Below are 21,815 nucleotides of genomic sequence, written 5' to 3' on the forward strand. Positions count from 1 at the left end.
AGCTTGGTGGGCTACAATCCATGGGGTCCCAAAGAGTCACATACTATCAAGCGACTTGCTCTTCTCACTTCAAGGGAATGCTCAAAATAAAAAAGGACAAGAGAAAAGATGGCTAAAATCCCAACTGTTTCAAGTGAAGGGTGAAAGAATTAAAAAATAAGCCCAGAGCGACAATAACAACAAAAACAGTCGACTGAAATGACCCTTGATGAGGAAAGAAGAGACAGAGGAACTGAAAAAAAAAATAAAATAAAGACATACACACACAAAAAACCCAAAAACTGTCATCAAAGGGCTAACATTTTAGAGGAAAGTGGCAGACAGGGAGAGACCTCATTTTCAGGAATTTTGTGTGCTCGTTGTTAAACACAGTCATGATTAAACAAGAAAATATATAAATTGCAATCAAATGAATTATCTTAAAGGTAATAAATATTGAAAGCTCATTTGCTAATTTCTATGTGATGTTTACTACTTTTATACCGTGAAAATCATTTGTGTCTGTCTTTTCTGGAATGAATGGTGAGCTCCTTTGCCTCTCTTCCCAATTCTAGTTTTGAAGATTTCAGATTCGTGGTTTGAAATCAGCTGTAGTGGGAACATGTACACCACTGACATCAGGAAAAGCTAAAAATACACAAAGTACATGGAATTAGATACACTGGGGCCAGGCAGGCGTGTCTTTCATGAACTTGACTTCTTATCTTTTATGAAAAGTTTTTAAATTGGGCTACAATTACCTTACAATGTTGTATTAGTTTCTTCCATACAGCAACATGAATTGGCTATATGGATGCATATATCCCCTCCCTCTTTGAGCCTCCCTCTCCCTCTCCCATCCCGCCTCTCCAGGTCGTCATGGCACACCGAGCTGACTCGTTTATTATTTTGCTAGTTTTCTAGACTTAAGAAAGTGATTGTGGCAAGCGCGGTTTTGCGCCAGGTCGTCAAGATGTCGTTCCCCAAGTATAAGGCATCGCGCTTGGCCAGCCTACCTACTACCCTCGACCCAGCTGAATACGACATATCTTCTGAAACCCGGAAAGCACAAGCCAAGCGATTGGCCATAAGATCCCGGCTTAAACGGGAATACCAGCTTCAGCACTACGACCCTAGTTGCCGAGGGGTTATCGAAGATCCTGCCTTGGTTCGTTGGACCTACGCAAGATCAGCAAATATCTATCCCAATTTCAGACCCAATACCAAGATCTCCCTCTTAGGGGCTCTGTTTGGAATTGGGCCCCTCATCTTCTGGTGTTATGTTTTCAAAACTGACAGAGATAGGAAAGAAAAACTTATCCAGGAAGGAAAATTGGATCAAACATTTAACATCTCTTATTAAGTCTGACAATGATGTCTATATGTACTATTGTTTAAATAAATCAATTAATCATTAAAAAAAAAACAGAAAGTGATACACAGTGGGAAAAGTATTTATCAGATCAGATCAGTCATTCAGTTGTGTCCAACTCTTTGTGACCCCATGAATCGCAGCACGTCAGGCCTCCCTGTCCATCACCAGCTCCCGGAGTTCACCCTGACCCATGTCCATCGAGTCAGTGATGCCATCCAGCCATCTCATCCTTTGCTGTCCCCTTCTCCTCCTGCCCCCAATCCCTCCCAGCATCAGAGTCTTTTCCAATGAGTCAACTCTTCACATGAGGTGGCCAAAGTACTGGAGTTTCAGCTTTAGCATCATTCCTTCCAAAGAAATCCCAGGGCTGATCTCCTTCAGAATGGACTGGTTGGATCTCCTTGCAGTCCAAGGCACTCTCAAGAGTCTTCTCCAACACCACAGTTCAAAAGCATCAATTCTTCAGCACTCAGCCTTCTTCACAGTCCAACTCTCACATCCATACATGACCACAGGAAAAACCATAGCCTTGACTAGACGAACCTTAGTTGGCAAAGTAATGTCTCTGCTTTTGATTATGCTATCTAGGTTGGTCATAACTTTCCTTCCAAGGAGTAAGCGTATTTTAATTTCATGGCTGCAATCACCATCTGCAGTGATTTTGGAGCCCAGAAAAATAAAGTCTGACATTGTTTCCACTGTTTCCCCATCTATTTCCCATGAAGTGGTGGGACCGGATGCCATGATCTTCGTTTTCTGAATGTTAAGTCAACTTTTTCACTCTCCACTTTCACTTTCATCAAGAGGCTTTTGAGTTCCTCTTCACTTTCTGCCATAAAGATGGTGTCATCTGCATATCTGAGGTTATTGATATTTCTCCCGGCAATCTTGATTCCGGCTTGTGCTTCTTCCAGTCCAGCGTTTCTCATGATGTACTCTGCATATAAGTTAAATAAACAGGGTGACAATATACAGCCTTGACAAACTCCTTTTCCTATTTGGAACCAGTGCAGATTAAATTTAAAATGTGTTAAATTTTTCTTTATCTGTTACCTTGTGAATTGCACAAGTAATTAAGACAATATTCTTTCTACTATTTGAAGACTATTGTCTGATTCAGGAAGAGAAGGAGTAAGTGGAATTTCCATACATATCTTGGTTATTTCACCTTCATATTTCCTGCTAAAAGAAAAGAAAGCATCTACCAGCATTCATGTTGAAACTACATTCAATCATCTCTACTGCAGTTACAGGCTGGTTATGGATATGTTAGATTCAGGAAAATATCAACAAAAGTATTCTATGAGAATCAATTGGCAATATGAAATTTGTAACAGAGTATTTTGCAACTGTGCTGCAATCCATGGAGTTGGAAAGAGTCAGACACAACTGAGCAACTGAACAACAACAATTTTGTATGTTATATATTATACATATGTTGTTATATATCATTCATATAGGTAAAATTCATAATAAACTTATGTGCATACATATATGTCTATATTTTTTAAGAGAACTGGTTATTAAACCTTTACCAGAACATCACTGGATAGACTCCAACAGGTAAGAGGCTATTGGATAAGACTGTAAGAGAGCTGTGTGCTGGGTCTTGCCTGACTCTTTGTGACCCCATGGACTGTAGCCAGCCAGGCTCCCCTGTTCATGGAATTTTCCGAGCAAGAATACTGGAGTGGGTTCCCATTTCCTATTCCAGCACATCTTCCTGATCCAAGGATCGAACCTGCGTCTGTTGGGTCTCCTGCATTGCAGGTGGATTCTTACCTGCTGAGTCACTGGGGAAGCCCATGGCTGTAGGACTAGAACCTAAAACCACGATTATCTTTGCCTTTACCTCCTGGGCAGCAGGTCGTTTCCTCAATAAGCCAAATGCAGGAGCCTCTGTGTATATAATGGCAATACTGTAATGAAAACTGGTGGATTCTACAACCCATGAGAATTTAGGAGAAATGCCTGTATTTGTTTAACTTTGTTTTTTTCTCACTGTATCTTTATGGGAGGAGAGCTGAATTGTAATCTAATAGACTAAGAAATACATGTAAGCTGTGTTTGTGGCTTATAAACTTGCAAATGTTATATGCAATAGAGATAATAAGAGGAAATCTCTCTCTCTCTCTCTCTACCACATGTGTTCACTCGCACCTTTTGGGGATGAACTGAACACTCAAAGCACTGTTGCTTACATGTAAACAGTACAGAGAATATTCCCCAGGTCCTGATCAGCACACATTCTTCAGGATTAGGATCCAGATTCTGAAGACAGAGGGCTTCCCAGGTGGCACAGTGGTAAAGAATATGCCTGCCAATGCAGGAGACTCAAGAGATGTGGGTTTGATCCCTGGGTTGGAAGATCCTCTGGAGGAGGAAATGGCAACACACTCCAGTATTCTTGCCTGGAGAATTACAGGGACAGAGGAGCCTGGTGGGTTACAGTCCGTGGGGTCACAAACATTCGGACATGACTGAACACACACATCGTCATGTCTGAAGATGAAGGCATTGGGTCTCAGGCTGGGTCCTGGAAAGTCTCACATGGGGCTTAGATGCCTCTCCAAGCTGCCCCCACACTCCAGAAACCCAAGGTTCTAGCACACAGGTCTTCCCTTTCTCAGAGCTGTCATTCACCCAAATCTTCAACGTGACCCTCATGTTTTGAGGTTTAGAGAAGCAGACAGCCCAGCTGTCACCCACTCTCAATAATCGGCTTCTCTCAGAAAAAAGAAATTCTGGAGGAGTTAGCTCATGAAGAAACTACTGTCTTCCTTCTCTGATTCAATCAAGGATCTGCGTCCAATCGTCAGTCCATAATTAGCCTCTGTCACACACACTTGTTTACAGAAACAGGGATGCAAGATTTTCTTGCTTAAACTAATTTTAGGTGAAGTGGTTCAGATTCACTGCCATAACTCATGGTTCAGGTGTAATGCACAGCATGTCCAGACAGGAGTGAGCTTTATTGGATTCCCAGTCTCTGATGGCTTGGCTCACCATGTATGTCCATTCTGGGCCGTTGTTCTTGATGGTATCTATGACAACGTTCAAAGGGGTCTGGGATCCATACAGAGGCAAACAGGAATAGTAATGCTATTCAAGAACAGCTTTTTATTTTTATTTTTTTTAATGTGTATTTATTTATGACTGTGCTGGGTCTTCGTTCCAGCACGCAGGTTTTCTCCAGTTGCTGCGAGTGAGGGCTGCCCTCCAGGTGCAGTGTGTGGGCTTCTCGTTGTGGCAGTTTCTCTGGTTGTGGAGTATGGGCCCTAGGGCACGCAGGCTCCAGTGGTTGTGGCCTATGAGCTTAGTTGCTCACGGCATGCGGAATCTTCCCTGGCCAGATATAGAACCCGTATTTCCTGCATTGGAAGGCAACTTCTTAACCCTTGGACCACCAGGGAAGTCCCAGGAACAGATTTTGAATAAAAACTCTCATCCCCTGGAGGAGGGCATGGCAACCCACTTCAGTATTCTTGCCTGAAGAATCCCATGGACAGAGGAGCCCAGCAGGCCACAAGCTATAGGGTTACAAAGAATCACACATGACTGAAGCAAGTTAGCATGCATGCATGAATCTATCTGTTTATCTATCTCTTCATGCTTGGCTTCAACAGCATGTGAACCAAGAACTTCCAGATGTACAAGCTGGATTTAGAAAAGACAGAGGCACCAGAGATCAAATTGCCAACATCTGTTGGATCATAGAAAGAGCAAGGAAATTCCAGAAAAAATTCTACTTCTGTTTCCTTGATTATGTTAAAGCCTTTATGTGGATCACAACAAACTGCAGAAAACTCTTAAAGAGATGGGAATACCAGGCCACCTTACCTGCCTTCTGAGAAACTTGTATGCTGGTAAAGAAGCAACAGTTAGAACCAGACATGGAAAAATGGATTGGTTCAAAATCAGGAAAGAAGTATGTCAAGGCTGTGTATTGTCACCCTGCTAATTGAACTTATCTGCAGAGTACATCATGTGAAATTCTGGACTGGATGAAGTTCAAGCTGGATTCAAGATTGCCAGGAGAAATATCAATAACCTCAGATATGCAGATGACAGCATCCTTATGGGAGAAAGCAAAGAGGAACTAAAGAGCTTTTTGATGAGGATGGAAGAAGAGAGTGAAAAAGCTGTTTTAAAACTCAGCATTCAAAAAACTAAGATCATGGCATCCAGTCACATCATTTCATGGCAAATAGATGGGGAAACAATGGAAACAGTGGCAGACTTTATTTTCTTGGGCTCCAAAACCACAGCAGACAGTGACTGCAGCCATGAAGTTAAAAGACACTTGCTCCTTGGAAGGAAAGTTATGATGAACCTAGACAGCATATTAAAAAGCAGAGACATTAGTTTGCTGACAAAGGCCCATATAGTCAAAGCTATGGTTTCTCCAGTAGTCATATACAGATGTGAGAATTGGACTATAAAGAAGGTTGAGTGCCGAAGAATTGATGCTTTTGAACTGTGGTGCTGGAGAAGACACCCACTCCAGTGTTCTTGCCTGGAGAATCCCAGGGACAGTGGAGCCTGGTGGGCTGCCATCTCTGGGGTTGCACAGAGTTGGACACAACTGAAGTGACTTAGCAGCGGCAGCTGGAGAAGACAATCTTGAGAGTCCCTTGGACTGCAAGGAGATCAAACCAATCAATCCTAAATGAAATCAATCCTGAATATTCATTGGAAGGACTGATGCTGAAGCTGAAACGCCAATACTTTGACTACCTGATGCAAAGAACAAACTCATTGGAAAAAACCCTAATTCTGGGAAAGATTGAAGGCAGGAGGAGAAGGGGACGACAGAGGATGAGATGGTTAGATGGCATCATTGACTCAATGGGTTTGGTCCCTGAGTTGGGAAGATCACCTGGAGAAGGAAATGGCAACCCACTCCAGTACTCTTGCCTGGAAAATCCCATGGAGAAGCTTGGTGGGCTATAGTCCATAGGGTTGCAGAGTCGGACAAGACTGAGCGACTTCACTTTCTTTACAGAGTTCTAAAGATGGTGGCCTGTAAAATCTATGACTTTTTCATGGAGGATTTGGACTTCTCGCCCACCCCACCTCTTCAGAATAAAAATGACTGAAACGGATGGTCGATGGCTAGGACATTAATTGACCCACCTCTGGTTTAAATTCTTTGGCGTTCTCCCTCTTTTCTCCTTACTCAAGGTTACTCTAAAATAGGCCTTTGGGTATCTTTCCTGAAATTTGGGTACTTTTCCATAATGAAAAGGCTAATTTATCTCTGATCTGCTTTGTCTTGACTTATGAATGCCCTTGAACTCAGCTGACATGTCTGTAGTGCCATGAACATACTGAGGGTTTAACCAAATGCATCCTTAGAGGAATGGGTGTGAACTGGAGAAAAGAAAACTAAGAAATTCCTCAGCTCGTTTTTTGCTCTTTAAAGCTACTTAGATATGTCACTAGCTAGGGAAAAAAAGAGTCCATCTGTTCACTGGAGAGGACATCAGGTGACTCACCAACATTCATTCCTCCTTTTTCATGTTGGGGAGTAGACAGATGGTCTGAGTAGACTTCCTGAATTTTCTAAACCAATCAAAGCAACGCCATCTGGCCCAACCAACTGTCTGGTTCAGGAAATAAAGTCTAGAGCAATATTTGACTAAGGAGAAGATGAATGAGTCCATTAAATGCTCAGAAACATTGCTGAGAATTTTGGGACAGCTGTAGTGTCTGCTCTTTCATAGAAAATGTGATACATGGATGAAGCTGAAACTCTGATATGGGAAGAGCTGAGAGACACAGAGAGAAGGGGAGTTAGAACCCTGATAAAAATGTGCCTGATGTTTACCCAATCTGTTGACTTTATAGTTGCTTAAGCTAGTAAATTCTCTGTAATATATGGGCTAGCTTTTTTTTTTTTATTTTATTAAAAAAATTGTTATAGTTGATTTACAGTGTTGTTTTTCAGGTGTACAGCAAAGTGATTCAGTTACGCATATACAGATATTCATTCTTTTTAGATAGATGTTATCATAGAATATTGAGTAGAGTTCTCTGTGCTATACAGAAGATTCTTGTTGGTTATCTATCTTATATATAGTAGTGTGTACATATTTATCCCAAGCTCCTGATTTAACATCCTCTCATGTTTCCCCTTGGGTAACCATAAGTTTGCTTTTGATATTTGTAAGACTTGTTTCTGATTTGTAAATAAATTCACCTGTATCATTTTCTAAAAAATTAGATTCCACATATAAATGATACGGCATGATATTTGCTTTTCTTTGTCCAACTTTACTTAGTCTGATAATCTGTGTGTATGTGTGTGTGCTCAGCTGCTCAGTCATGTGCAATTCTTTGCAACCCCATGGACTGTAGCCTGCCAGGCTCCTCTGTCCATTGAATTTTTCAGGCAAGAATACTGGAGTCGGTTGCCATTTCCTTTCCAGACGATCTTCCCAACACAGAGATCGAACCTGCATGTCTTGCGTCTCTTGCATTGGCAGATGGATTCTTTACCACTACATCGACCTGGGAAGTCAATCCTGTTTGAGCTAGTTTAAACTAATTTTTTTCTCTTACAAGGTGAACCATCTTAACTGACGGTCAGCAAGATGTAATATTGGGGTTTGGGAAGTACATCAGTAACTCAGACCATAAGGAAGAGTAAATATTTGGCCTTATCTTCTGTGTGTATTTCTCTTCCTAGGCCTGTGCTGGTCTCTGGCCAGCTCTCCATCACTTTAGGAGAGAAGACACGGGTAATGTTCTCTACTTCCAACATGCCTCTTCTATTGTGGATTTCTTGCCCAAACACTGCATGGTCCCTTAACATATTGTCCAAATAATCAATTTCCATTTGGAGTAAGAGGGAAAAAAATAGGAGGCAATAGGTGAGGTAAAATAGCCAGATGTACTTTTTGACAATTAAAAGAAACATCTGAGCAATTCAAATACAGCCTTTCCTGTTAAAGAACACTGGCTGATGATGTGTATTCATTTTTTTTTCTGACATGTGTTTTTAATAATGATGATGATGATATAAAAGCCCCCCAAAGTTGATAGCAAGCAGGAAAATGCTAATACTGACTAGGATTTTTTTCTCCTAAAGCCAGAGAGTGCATTTTTGGGCTGACCTTGGGTCAATCCCCATCATCAAAATCTTGCTGTTCTGAGCACTGCTCTTCTAAGGACATTTCCTTTAGTGAATAGAGAATTATTCACTTAAAAAAAAAAATCCTCGCAAGGCTTTACTCTGAATTATAAGCAGGTTCATGTCGAAATGTTCTTAATTTTATCTGGGACATCATCCCCGCCCCCCTAACTATTTGCTATACTACCTTATTAGATTGCTTATTGTCCACTTCCATCTTTTATTAGTCTTTTCACAGATAGAGCATTTTGTCAGCTATCAGACGATTTGAAAGTGTAGCCATGTTGAGACAGGTGGTTTGATTACTAAGGAAGTTGAAATGGAGGTTTTTCAGAAGAACAGAGTACATACAACAGAGCTTTGTTCTTGACATTGTATTGGGTTGGCCAAAAAGTTCATTCAGTATTTTTCCATAAGCTGGTAGAGAAAAACTAAAATGAACTTTTTTTTTTGGCCAGCCCAGTATTAGCAGTGATCATCTTTGACATGGTTTCTCCATAATCTTTCTACTGTAGGGCTCCCCTTGTGGCTCAGTCAGTAAAAAAAATCCATCTGCAATGCAGGAGACAAGGGTTTGATCCCTGGGTCAGGAAGATCCCCTGGAGAAGGAAATGGCAGCCCACTCCAGTATTCCTGGGAAACTCCATGGACAGAGGTGCCTGGCAGGCTACAGTCCATGGGCTTGCAAGAGTTGGACATAATGACTAAAACCACCACCACCAACACCACCCCCTTTCTACTATATCTCTGCACCTCTGGGCATGTGCTCAGCTCCACACTGTAGCCCATCCATCCACTTATGACTTACTCTCTCAGCCCAGGCACTTGTGACTTGGCCTGCCCTCTTCTATAATCTACCAGCATAAGGGGTCAGCTTGGCCCTAAATTGGAAGCCACCCTTCAGTTCATAATCTGACCTGTACCACTCACCTATATTCTTCATAAGTCAAACTTCCATGGTATAACAATGCTGCTGCTGCTGCTAAGTCGCTTCAGTCGTGCCCAACTCTGTGCGACCCCATAGACGGCAGCCCACCGGCTCCCCCGTCCCTGGGATTCTCCAGGCAAAAACACTGGAGTGGGTTGCCATTTCCTTCTCCAATGCATGAAAGTGAAAAGTGAAAGGGAAGTTGCTCAGTCGTCTCCGACTCTTAGTGACCCCATGGACTGCAGCCTACCAGGCTCCTCCTTCCATGGGATTTTCCAGGCAAGAGTACTGGAGTGGGTTGCCATTGCCTTCTCCATGGTATAACAATAACTTTGATCAATTTAAATATTTAAAAATCTCTGGATTTAAAAAAATACACTTAATACATTTTAACTGTAGAAAATGTCAATATGAGAAAAGAAGATCCCAAATCCCATATTCCAAAGATAATTGTGCCTAATATTTAATATATGAACTTCCAGATCTTTGCAAATGTTTCTCTATCATGTGTATAGATATAAAAATATGGATAGATATGTTCTAAAACACTCTAAGTTTGTATTCTAACATAATATATTAGTGATTGTATTATGTAGGTAGAGAAGGAAATTGCAACCCATTCCAGTATTCTTGCCTGGAGAATTCCATTGACAGAGGAGGCTGGTGGGCTATAGCCCATGGGGTTGCAAAAAAGTTGGACACAACTTAGCAACTAAAACGCAAACAACATACTGTATGTGTAGTTTTATACACTAATTTTTCATTTGCCACAAATGAATTGGATTGTCGTTTTTGGTAAATATGCATGCATTTCATCTTTGCTAATGATTATAGAGTAGCCAGTGACATTAATATGCCATAATTTACTTATCTCAAGAAATGGATATTTTATATAATCCCCAGTTTTCTCTTATTATTAACATTGCTGACATGAATACATTAGTGCTTCATTGTCTGGGATACATTCTTAGAAGTGCATTTGCAGTGTAAAATGATATGGGCTCTTTTTACAGTTTTTGATATGTATCCACATTTTGCTTCAGAAATGTTGCACAAAATGTACGCTTCTTACAGATGAGTTAGCTAAAGTTTTGACTGCAGTTGAGTAGTATCATCAGGGTAAATCTTCGAAGGCATTATAAAGATTTTTAAAATTAGTTGCCATTGGTCAATCACTATTCAAACAGATTAACAGTGGTCATTATCATTATTCTGACCATTGCTTTGGACAGAAAAAAGAATTGTTAACATTGTCAAGGACCTGGAATCCTTAATGAAATGAAAGAAATGAATACTAAATGAACAGGGACTTAAATCAGACAGAGGACTCATAATATATTTGTAGAGAATATGCTCACAGAAATAGAAAATAATGTTTATTTCATGTAACTTTTATATCAGAGATACAACATTTATTTTCAACAGATTCACTTCCCAACTCTGTTACTTCTGTTATGCATATACCATCAAATCTATTTTCCAGGATCAACAAATCTGAGTTATCTTTAGTGCATCAACATCATTGTCAACTCTGTTTAATATCTCTGCTTTTCTTTCTTACCAAATGAAATATGCTTTTCTGAAGAATAGACAATTGCTGTCTCCTTGCCTCCTGCATTTTTCCCATTTCACATTCACTTGCCATTTTATGAATAATTAGTTTTCATAAGTTTGACTCTGACTCAGCTACCCCCCATATCAATGATATAAATAACTCCTGACTGCTTAAGATTAAACCCAATGATCATAACCTGGCCTTGCATGGCTACATACAGAGAACATCCAATTCAGCTGTCCAGTGATGTTGCCATATTATCTCCTATCTCTTTTCCTCATTCTCCAGTCTAGCTAAATTGGATTATTATTGTGTCATACTGCTTGAAATGTGATCTACGTCTTTTTCATTTGAAAGGTTTGCTCATGTTATTCATTGTCTTGGATTCTTCCCCTTCCCATTTCCTACTCCATGTCTTTGCTATATACTATACCTTTGGTATTTAGGGTTTCAGCTTAAAAGAGACAAGAGAACTTCTGTTGGTGAATTTCCACCCCGCTTTTGAACGGTGGTGTTGGAGAAGACTCTTGAGAGTCCCTTGGACTGCAAGGAGATCCAACCAGTCCATTCTAAAAGAGATCAGCCCTGGGATTTCTTTGGAAGGAATGATGCTAAGCTGAAACTCCAGTACTTTGGCCACCTCATGCGAAGAGCTGACTCATTGAAAAATACCCTGACGCTGGGAGGGACTGGGGGCAGGAGGAGAAGGGGATGACAGAGGATGAGATGGCTGGATGGCATCACTGACTCGATGGACATGAGTTTGAATGAACTCTGGGAGTTGGTGATGGACAGGGAGGCCTGGCGTGCTGTGATTCATGGGGTTGCAAAGAGTCAGACACGACTGAGCAACTGAACTGAACTGAACTGAACTGATGTACTCTGGGCATGGATAGTTGTTTGCTTTCTTATCCTATTCCTGTGGTCAGTCTGCTCAGGTTTTGTGAGCAGAGACTACGACTAACTCTTCTTGGATCTCCTGAAGTTACCCAGGGCCTCAAATGGACCATTTGCTCTAAAATAGCTGTTGGGTACTATGAAGATAAGAAATGCTAGTGGACATGCTTTGATATTACGAAAAGAGGTCGAAATGATGTTCCTTAACAGTTTGTGAAACTAAAGTCACATCAGATACTCCAAGTTACTTGACATATTTTGCCCTTAGGTATCTCATAATCTGGGTTTCCCAGATGGCTCAGTGGTAAAGAATCCTCCTGCCAATGCAGGAGATGTGGGAGATGCTGATATGCTCCCTGGATCAGGAAGATCCCCTAGAAGAGGAAATGGCAACCCACTCCAGTATTCTTGCCTGGGAAATCCCCTGGACAGTGGAGACTGGTGGGCTACAGTCCATGGGGTCGCAAAGAATTGGACACAACTGAACGATTGAGTATGCACACACACACATTTCATAATCTAGGAAGTGATAATGGATTTCCCATACGATAGATTAACTATGTAATGGAAACTTTTTGTTTGAAGTGGCTGTGTTTCAAAGGTCAGCATCATGATGCAGCTTTACTCAATTATGTCTGCCATGATTGACAAAGCTGTTCAAAACTGCCCTCTCCTCCATGTAGCTAGTGTAACTGATCTTACCTGAGATTTGATTTTTTTTCCCCCAAAACAAGAGAAAAAGTAACTTCCTTTTAAAGCTTTATTAATTTCTTTCTCGAGGTCTCACTTTTTGGAAGCTTGTAAAACCTTGCCTTTTGTAACAGGCATTCCCCATTTTGGATAGGTCTCAGAGGAAAAGTAACTTCCACTACTAATCATGCTTCTTCCCAAGCTCCCAGCCTGCAAAAGGAAAGGGTGATAAAGCAGCTAAAACTTTATTATTTTTTATTTAGTTTTCTTCCATGTTTTCTCCTCAAATTTTAGAGACCCATGGCAGATGCATGTTGATGTATGGCAAAACCAATACAATATTGTAAAGTAAAAAAAAATAATAATAATAATAAATTTAAAAAAATAAAAAATAAAAGCTAGTCTTTACTGGTAATTTCAGTCCTTACCCATCGCTGAAGTTGTATTGATCCATTTTTTTTTAAGGCAGTGAATTTAATAAGAATGAGCAACCTTGGATAATTTGACTTTGTGTCTGTGATATAATTTTAATATTGATACTAAGGCATGACACTCAGCTGCTCAAAAACCTCCAGTGGTTCCCACTGTTCATAATATATAGCTCTTGCCTGACCTGCTAATCTTTTTAAAGACAAGCTCCAGTTTATCTTCCCATCCTTGCTTCTGTGTAAAAGAATCCAGGTATGCAAAGCCAGGTTAAACATTTTGTTTAATCTAATAAGCAGTGAGAATCATTTCCAACATTTGATAGGTGGAATAACTGAGTCAGAATCATGAATTGGGAAGATTAATTAAGCATAAAGTGGTAAATATAAGCCTTCCATTAGACAGAGATGGACACAGTGACACTTCGTTTTCTTGGACTCCTTTGTTTCACTTTTCTGGAATGCTGAACCCAAAACTCTAAATCCTCCTCATCCTTCAAGTTCCATATTAAGTGCATGAAACGTTTCCAGGATACCTTATTCCCTTTCCAGACATTCTTTAGCACAGAATATGCCTATCCATGAGGCATTCAATTTGCTATTGCTTTGCTATATATCATTGTCAAGCATTATCATTTAATGGGTTTTTAATGCATGTTATTTGTTTCTTCAACTAAAGTATAAGTTTCTTGAGACCCGAAATTGTATTACACACATCACTGGAGTTGACTAACAACTTTATATAACCATGCATTCACTAGAGATATGTTATCAGTGTTTGGCAAATATTGATCATGCAAGATGAAGTTAAGTTTGGAAAGATGGTTGCTCAGTTGCCTCTGGCTCCCTCTAGTGATGTCCAAAAGGTTACTAGGAGTTGCATGTTCTTGTTTCATCCCACCTACTGTAATTTTACAGCATTCAGATGTGACCTAGAGAACAACCACAGCTACCAGGAAGAAATAATAATCATAGTTAATATTGTAGCCCTGCGTATCAATCTTACTGTACATCAAAAGCTGTTAAAGATATTAGACAAATTATCTCATCTAACCTGTACAAAAACTGTGTGAGATAGTAGTAGTCTCCAGTTTACAGATGAAGAGACTGAGTCATAGTCATGTCAAGAGACTTACCTAAGGTCACGCAGTGGTGTTTTCCTTCATTTTACTTTTTTATAGTTCTACTGAGATATACTTGACAAATAACACTGTATAAGTTTAAGGTATACAGTGCTTTGACTTGATACATGTTTATACTATGAAATGATTATCACAATAATGTTGGTTAAAATCTCAAATTACTGCACAATTGCACACATCTCACACGCTAGTAAAGTAATGCTCAAAATTCTGCAAGCCAGGCTTCAGCAGTATGTGAACCATGAACTTCCAGATGTTCAAGCTGGTTTTAGAAAAGGCAGAGGAACCAGAGATCAAATTGCCAACATCCGCTGGATCATGGAAAAAGCAAGAGAGTTCCAGAAAAACATCTATTTCTGCTTTATTGACTATGCCAAAGCCTTTGACTGTGTGGATCACAAGAAACTGTGGAAAATTCTGAAAGAGATGGGAATACCAGACCACCTGACCTGCCGCTTGGGAAACCTGTATGCAGGTCAGAAAGCAACAGTTAGAACTGGACATGGAACAACAGATGGGTTCCAAATAGGAAAAGGAGTTCGTCAAGGCTGTATATTGTCACCCTGCTTATTTAACTTCTATGCAGAATACATCATGAGAAATGCTGGGCTGGAAGAAGCACAGCTGGAATCAAGATTGCCGGGAGAAATAGCAATAACCTCAGATATGCAGATAATACCACCCTTATGGCAGAAAGTGAAGAGGAATTAAAAAGCCTCTTGATGAAAGTGAAAGAGGAGAGTGAAAAGTTGGCTTAAAGCTCAACATTCAGAAAACTAAGATCATGGCATCTGGTCCCATCACTTCATGGCAGATAGATGGGGAAACAGTGGAAACAGTGTCAGACTTTATTTTTGGGGGCTCCAAGATCACTGCAGATGGTGATTGCAGCCATGAAATTAAAAGACACTTACTCCTTGGAAGGAAAGTTGTGTCCAACCTAGATAGCATATTCAAAAGCAGAGACATTACTTTGCCAACAAAGGTCCGTCTAGTCAAGGCTATGGTTTTTCCTGTGGTCATGTATGGATGTGAGAGTTGGACTGTGAAGAAGGCTGAGCGCTAAAGAATTCATGCTTTTGAACTGTGGTGTTGGAGAAGACTCTTGAGAGTCCCTTGGACTGCAAGGAGATCCAACCAGTCCATTCTGAAGGAGATCAGCCCTGGGATTTCTTTGGAAGGAATGATGCTAAAGCTGAAACTCCAGTACTTTGGCCACCTCATGTGAAGAGCTGACTCATTGGAAAATACCCTGATGCTGGGAGGGGGGGCAGGAGGAGAAGGCGATGACAGAGGATGAGATGGCTGGATGGCATCAGCGACTCAATGGACATGAGTTTGTGTGAACTCCGAGAGATGGTGATAGACAGGGAGGCCTGGCGTGCAAAGAGTCATGTCCACAAAGAGTCGGATATGACTGAGCGACTGAACTGAACTGAGTGTATCTTGAATCTTACATAGTTAGAATTTGTGTGTGTGTTGAGAACTTTTAAGTTCTAATCTCAACAACTTTCAAATATACAATTCAATATTGTTAGCTATAGTCATCATGATGTACATTATATCCCTGGAATTTATTCATGTTATAACTGGAAATTTGTACCTTGTGACTGCCTTCCTCCACCCCCACTCATGATCCTAGCCATCACCAATCTACTCTCTATTTCTGTATGCATTTTTCTTTAAAGATTCTATGTATAAGTGAGACTATATCGTATTTTTCCTTCTCTGACTTTAAACCTTTGCACTCACTTTTCATGCATATTGTTGGCATGGCAGCATTTCCTTCTCCTTTAGTTGGGTAATATTCCATTGCTGCATTCACCACAGTTTATTTATACATTCATCTGATGATGGGCACTTAGGTAGTTTGGAGTACTGGGGTCCTTGAATAATTGGCCTATTTGACTGATGTGCTTTATTCCTAAATCTTATTATATATTTGAATCAAAATGTATAATTCTGACAAATACATGGATATAGCATGCAATACTTAGTTTGGCTTGAAAAGAAGTAAACAACTGCAAATGGCAATGGAAAAATGGTAAGAGAAAGATTGTTCAATGGCCAATAAGTTATTCTCAAATTTCCAAAAGAGAGAACCATATATTTTTTTTTATTTTATTGAAATATAATTGATTTCAATGTTGTTTTAGCATCAGATGTACAGCAAAGTGATTTAGTTATACATAAAGTGTATAAGTGATTTAGTATACATAGTTATACATGTGTGTGTATGTGTTAGTTATACATACATATACATCAATCTATTCTTTTTAAGATTTTTTCCATTATATGTGATTACAAGATGTTGATTATAGTTCCCAATAGATCCTTGTTGGTTATGTATTTTATGTTTATTAGTGTGTTTATTTTAATCCCAAATTCTTAATTCACACCCTCTCTTTGGTAATCATATTTGTTTTTGAAGTCTGTGACCACTCTGTTTATGTTTTGTAAATAAGTTCATTTGTATCATTTCTTAATTTCACATAGAAGTGATATCCTGATATTTGTCTTTATCTCACTTCACTTAGTATGATAATCTTCAGGTCCGTCTTTAGAGCTGTGTGTGTTAGTTGCTCAATCATGTCCAACTCTTTGAGACCCCATGGACTGTAGCCTGCCAGGCTCCTCTGTCCATGGGATTTCCCAGGCAAGAATATTGGAGTGGGTTGCCACTTTATTCTCCACTTTGTAGCTGTAAATGGCATTATTTCATTCTTTTGATGGCTGAGTAATATTCTATTATATATATATGCATTTATATATATGCCATCTTCTTTATCCATTTACCTATTGATGGACATTTAAGTTGTCTTCAAGTCTTGGCTACTGTAAATAGTGCTGCTATGAATCCTAGAGTGTAAGTATCTTTCTGAATTAGAGTTTTGTCCAGATATATGTCCAGGATACAGAACTACTTTAGAATAGGTCTTATTTGGTATCGTGTTGCATATAAATAGGCTTCCCTGGTGGCTGAGACAGTAAACAATCTGCCTGCAATGCAGGAGACCTGGGTTTGATCTCTGGGTTGGGAAGATCCCCTGGAGAAGGGAAAGGCTACCCACTCCAGTATAATTGCCTGGAGAATTCCATGGATAGAGGAGCCTGGCGGGCTATAGTACATGGGGTGGCAAAGAGTTGGATATGATTGACCTACACTGCATATAAATAGGCTTAATTAAAACTCATTGTGTATATTATTTAAAATAGTCTTCTTTTAAATGTATAACTTTTCAACTAATGAGCTATTAATTGCATGAATTTTATTATAATGGATAATGTTTTGATACAGAAATAATGATGAGATTGAAATATATGATTTTTACTGTAATTAAATGATTTGTGTAGTAACAATAAACTTTCTCATCTTCAGTATCACCATTTAAATTAAATTAAGATTGAAACAGTATCATTTAAAATGGGAAAAGAATATATAACGCTAATATTAGTGCTGGTCACATATCTTGGAGAGAGGGAGTCAAGGCAATAAACAATGAATAAAATACATAAAAATATAAAAATATCTTTCGTATTCCATGTTACCTTCTTGCAGGGAAATAAATGATGCAGGTGATCTTACATGAGTAATAGTAGACTTTCAAAATAAATATATTTTGGAATTGCACAATGCCCCCAGCTAGACAGAACTGATATTTTTGGAAAACTTTTAAGTCTCTCTTTTTTTAAATCCCCCCTGAGCATACGTTATTATTAACAAGGGGCATCTGGTTCTCATTAACATTAAGAGAAGAGATCTATCTTAGGAATTATGATTTAAGTTGCATTCTAGGCCAGGAGAATTTGCCATCCCTTCTGCCTCATATGCATTTGTAGCCATGCTAATCACCAGCAGGTAACAGAGGTCTCTCCCTCTCTCTCTCTTTTGCAAAATGAATTAACTAATGTAAAAGTTACTAACCTACTAAACTGTAGGACAAGTCAGCCATATGTGCATGTGAATTTCAGAGTAGGAGTGTGTGTGTGTGTGTGTGTGTGTGTGTGTGTGTGTGTGTGTAAGAAAGAGAGAAAGACAGAGACGGACACAGGAGAAAATAGTTCTTGGAAATAAGCTGTCCTATTGCCATTTATAGCTGGCATTCCAAGAAGATCGGGTCTTGCAACTTCTTCATGGCCTTGTGAAAACGATCTCAGGGGATTACGCAGGTGCTTGGAAATGCAGTAAAAAAAAAAAAAAAAGATTTCTCATTAAAAAAAAAAAAGGTGATGAATGAGAGATATCCAGGGGGAAAATGGACCGTAAGATCTGATATAAAGTGAGCAGGGAGCAGAGTCGTGTAGTACGCAGAGTCCTGAAACCTAAACAGACAGAACTAGATTTTCAGCCTCTTCCTGTTAATTACTTGCTGTGTGACCTGGCAAAATTACATAACCTTTCTGTGCCTCCTCTTCCTCACCTGTAAGTTAATATTTGTTTCACAGGGCTGTGGTGAGGATTTAACTAGATCAAACCCTCTCTTTGAAATGCCTTGAAGAGTACCCAGCACCACAGAAGGGTTGTTGGCCCCCCATATATGTTTGTTTCCCTTTCTTGGCTTCTTTCTTCTTACTTTGGGAAGGCACTCAGGCTGTTCAGTTCAGCTCAGTCATTCAGTCATGTCCAACTCTGCAGGGGGGTCTTGATTTTTAACTTCCTAGTCTCTCAGCTCAGTTCAGTTGCTCAGTTGTGTCTGACTCTGGGACCCCACGGACTGCAGTATGCCAGGCTTCCTGTCCATCACCAGTTCATGCTCTGTCGCCCCCTTCTCCTCCCACCTTCAATCTTTCCCAGCATCAGGGTCTTTTCCAATGAGTCAGCTCTTAGCATCAGATGGCTAAAGTATTGGAGCCTCAGCTTCAGCATCAGTCCTTCCAGTGAATATTCAGGACTGATTTCCTTTAGGATGGACTGGTTTGATCTCCTGCTGTCCAAGGGTAACTTAAGCTGTTACCTACTTGAAATATCTGTACAGAGTCACATTATTCTCACATAATGGCAGATCCTGATGACCTCCAATGAAGTCAGATAACAGATCAGAAGTTTCATTTCCACCTGGACTAATAAAATAATGGCTTATTCATCTACCATTTGGCCCCTGAGTCAGACAGTTGCCAAATACATTGACCTTGACTTTGCTTAAGAAGGTGCTCAGTTCCCTGACTGGCTGAAGAAGAAAGATCAAGGTCAGGTGATACTTCCTATTTTCTTCTGGCCCAGAATTAGAAAGTATTTGTGTGTATGAGTATGTATGTATGAGTGTATGTGAGTGTGTGTGTGTGTGTGCACAGGTTTTCAGACACTTTCCTTTTCTTGCTTCCTTTCCTACGTCTCCATCCTGTTTCCCACCAGAAAAAAAAAAATTGTTGGTAGAAAAATGACTGAATTTCACATTTTAGTAAAGTAAGCACATGATCTAACTGGCAAAAAAGTGTTTTGAGAAAATAGGTCTCTCGACCTTGCTTACGGAGCTGAAGTCTTGAAGTAGTCCATCATGGCTGAAGTTTGACAAAGCACTGAAAGTCCTTTAACGATACTAAGGTAGAGTTTGAGAGAAGGAGAAAGCTGGTCCACAGAAGGCCCATTAGATATTCCCACAGGAAAAGAATGATTATAGTTCTACGACTATACACTGTTGAAACCAGTGGCTCACAAAATGCGTAATGATGAAATAAGGGTTATTTCACACTCTTACTTCATCCGATTTCAGGTTTGGGAGTGAAGGGTCATAGCATGTGGCCAAATAGGCTAGGAAAGCAGTTGAAAGAATAAAAGAGGCAGCATGGAGAGGTCAGAGGTTGCAGAGTGAAAAATTTCCCATATGAGCAAAAGGAAGTAAAATTATGCCATGGCGGTGTGGAACAGGGGCAAAATGAACCCCGACATTTTCATATTAGACAGGAATTATTACATCCTGTGCTCTGCAGATCATGTTTGTGAGATGCTCCCTTGGATGAGGGCCATTGATAAGTGTCATCTTTATTTTTTTCACTTGTGCTATCCTTTATTACACCAATTTTTTTTTGTTTTATCAGAATTTTATTAAAGGTATAAATTAATATGTGGTGAAACAATATTTTTACATATTGAGGACATGCTTCTTATTACAGCAATTTTTAAAAGATTTTTTTTTGATGTGGACCATTTTAGAGTCTGTATTGAATTTGTTACAATATTGCTTCTGTTTTTTTTATGTTTCTGTTTTATGGCCTCAAGACATGTGGGATCATAGCTCCGTGTCCAAGGATCGAACTTGCATCTCCTGCATTGGAAAGTGTATTCTTAACCACCGGACCACCAGGGAGGTCTCTACAATCATTTCATATGGTTGAGTGATCAGGTGATTTTAAGTTTTCTTTCTTTTTTATTATAACTAACACTGCAAATAACAGCCTGGGATTTGCATCATTTTGTAACTCTCTAGTAATTTCCTTTAGATAGATTAAAATGTTTATTGAAGTAGAGTTGATTTATGATGTATGTAAGACAGCTAGCCAACAGGGACCTATTGTGTAGCACAGGGAACTCTACTCAAAATTCTGTGATAACTTATATAAGGTAAGAGTCTGAAAAAGAATGAATATATGTGTATATATGTATGTATGTATAAATGAGTCACTTTGAATATATGTGTATATATGTATGTATGTATAAATGAATCACTTTATCGTCTTTAGAAATGGCCCTCAGGAGTCCACGGGTGGGAGCAAGACCTCAAACCGAGTTGTTGTAGTAAAAAAGAAACGGAATTATCCTTGACAGGATGCCTAATGCCTACGGAGGACTGTGCTAAGCAGTCCTCAGTCCTTTCCATTTTGGTCAATCCTCAGCAATGAAGTGATGCTTCTGAAATTGTTACCCTCTTTTTGTAGATGAAGTAGCTGAGTCCTTCTGCTATGACATAATGTGCCCAAGTACAACAAAGGAGACTGATGAAGGTGAGATTTTATCCCAAATCAGGCTAAGTGTCACACTCATGCCTCCTATTATACTGGGCTAGCCAAAGCATGCCTTTGGGTTTCTCCATTAAGATGTTACAGAAAAACCCAAACAAATGTTTTGGCCAGTCCTATGCTAAGTTGTGCCATGAAGGACAAAAATAGCCTATTCATCTGGAACCAGAGATGACTTTTCTAATCCAGTGTTTCCAAAATGTTCTCTACAGAGCGCTAGGTTTAGGGTCTATTTCCCTAAAAAGTTACTTATTGGTTGCTATGCTAAGTCACTTTAGTCATGTCTGACTCTGTGTGACCCTATGGTCCACCAGGCTCTTCTGTCCGTGGGATTCTCCAGGCAAGAATACTGGAGTGGGTTGCCATGACCTCCTCCTGACCCAGGGATCGAACCTACATCTCTCACACCCCCTGCGTTGGCAGGTGGGTTCTTTACGACTAGTGCCACCTGGGGAGCCCTGTGTTTAATGCTGGAACTTCACACTCACAGAGGCTTTCCAGGTGGCATTAGTGGTAAAGAAGCCACATGCCAATGCAGGAGACATAAGAGATGCGGGTTCAATCCCTGGGTCAGGAAGATCCCCTGGAGGAGGGCATGGCAGCCCAATCCTGTGGACAGAGGACCCTGGTGGGCCATGGTCCACGGGGTTGCAAAGAATTGGACATGACTGAAGTGACTTAGCACGCACAAATTCACGGGGCAGGCTGTTAAAAGGAGAGGATGATGGTAAAGTC

The 21,815-nt window shown here is 39.9% G+C and overlaps 1 protein-coding gene and 1 long non-coding RNA gene across 2 annotated transcripts in view; both read left to right on the forward strand.

Annotated features, from left to right (window-relative positions):
- Window positions 1-928: 928 nt before the first annotated feature.
- On the forward strand, window positions 929-1,391 carry LOC133233969 (NADH dehydrogenase [ubiquinone] 1 beta subcomplex subunit 4-like). Its single transcript, XM_061394150.1, has one exon. The coding sequence runs from the start codon at window positions 953-955 to the stop codon at window positions 1,340-1,342; it is 390 nt and encodes a 129-aa protein (XP_061250134.1). The 5' UTR covers window positions 929-952; the 3' UTR covers window positions 1,343-1,391.
- A 17,208-nt stretch (window positions 1,392-18,599) lies between these two features.
- LOC133234117 (uncharacterized) overlaps window positions 18,600-21,815 on the forward strand; it is a 65,945-nt gene continuing 62,729 nt past the window's right edge. Inside the window, exons 1-2 of the long non-coding RNA XR_009732024.1 lie at window positions 18,600-20,467; window positions 21,000-21,065. This is a non-coding gene — a long non-coding RNA (uncharacterized LOC133234117). The remainder of the gene's footprint in view (window positions 20,468-20,999; window positions 21,066-21,815) is intronic.

This window comes from Bos javanicus, chromosome 21 (assembly GCF_032452875.1).
Source record: "Bos javanicus breed banteng chromosome 21, ARS-OSU_banteng_1.0, whole genome shotgun sequence".
In the NCBI taxonomy this organism is placed as follows: domain Eukaryota; kingdom Metazoa; phylum Chordata; class Mammalia; order Artiodactyla; family Bovidae; genus Bos; species Bos javanicus.

Excerpts from the sequence above, each read along its gene's own strand:
- LOC133233969 (XM_061394150.1), top strand. The coding sequence starts at position 953 with ATGTCGTTCCCCAAGTATAAGGCATCGCGCTTGGCCAGCCTACCTACT.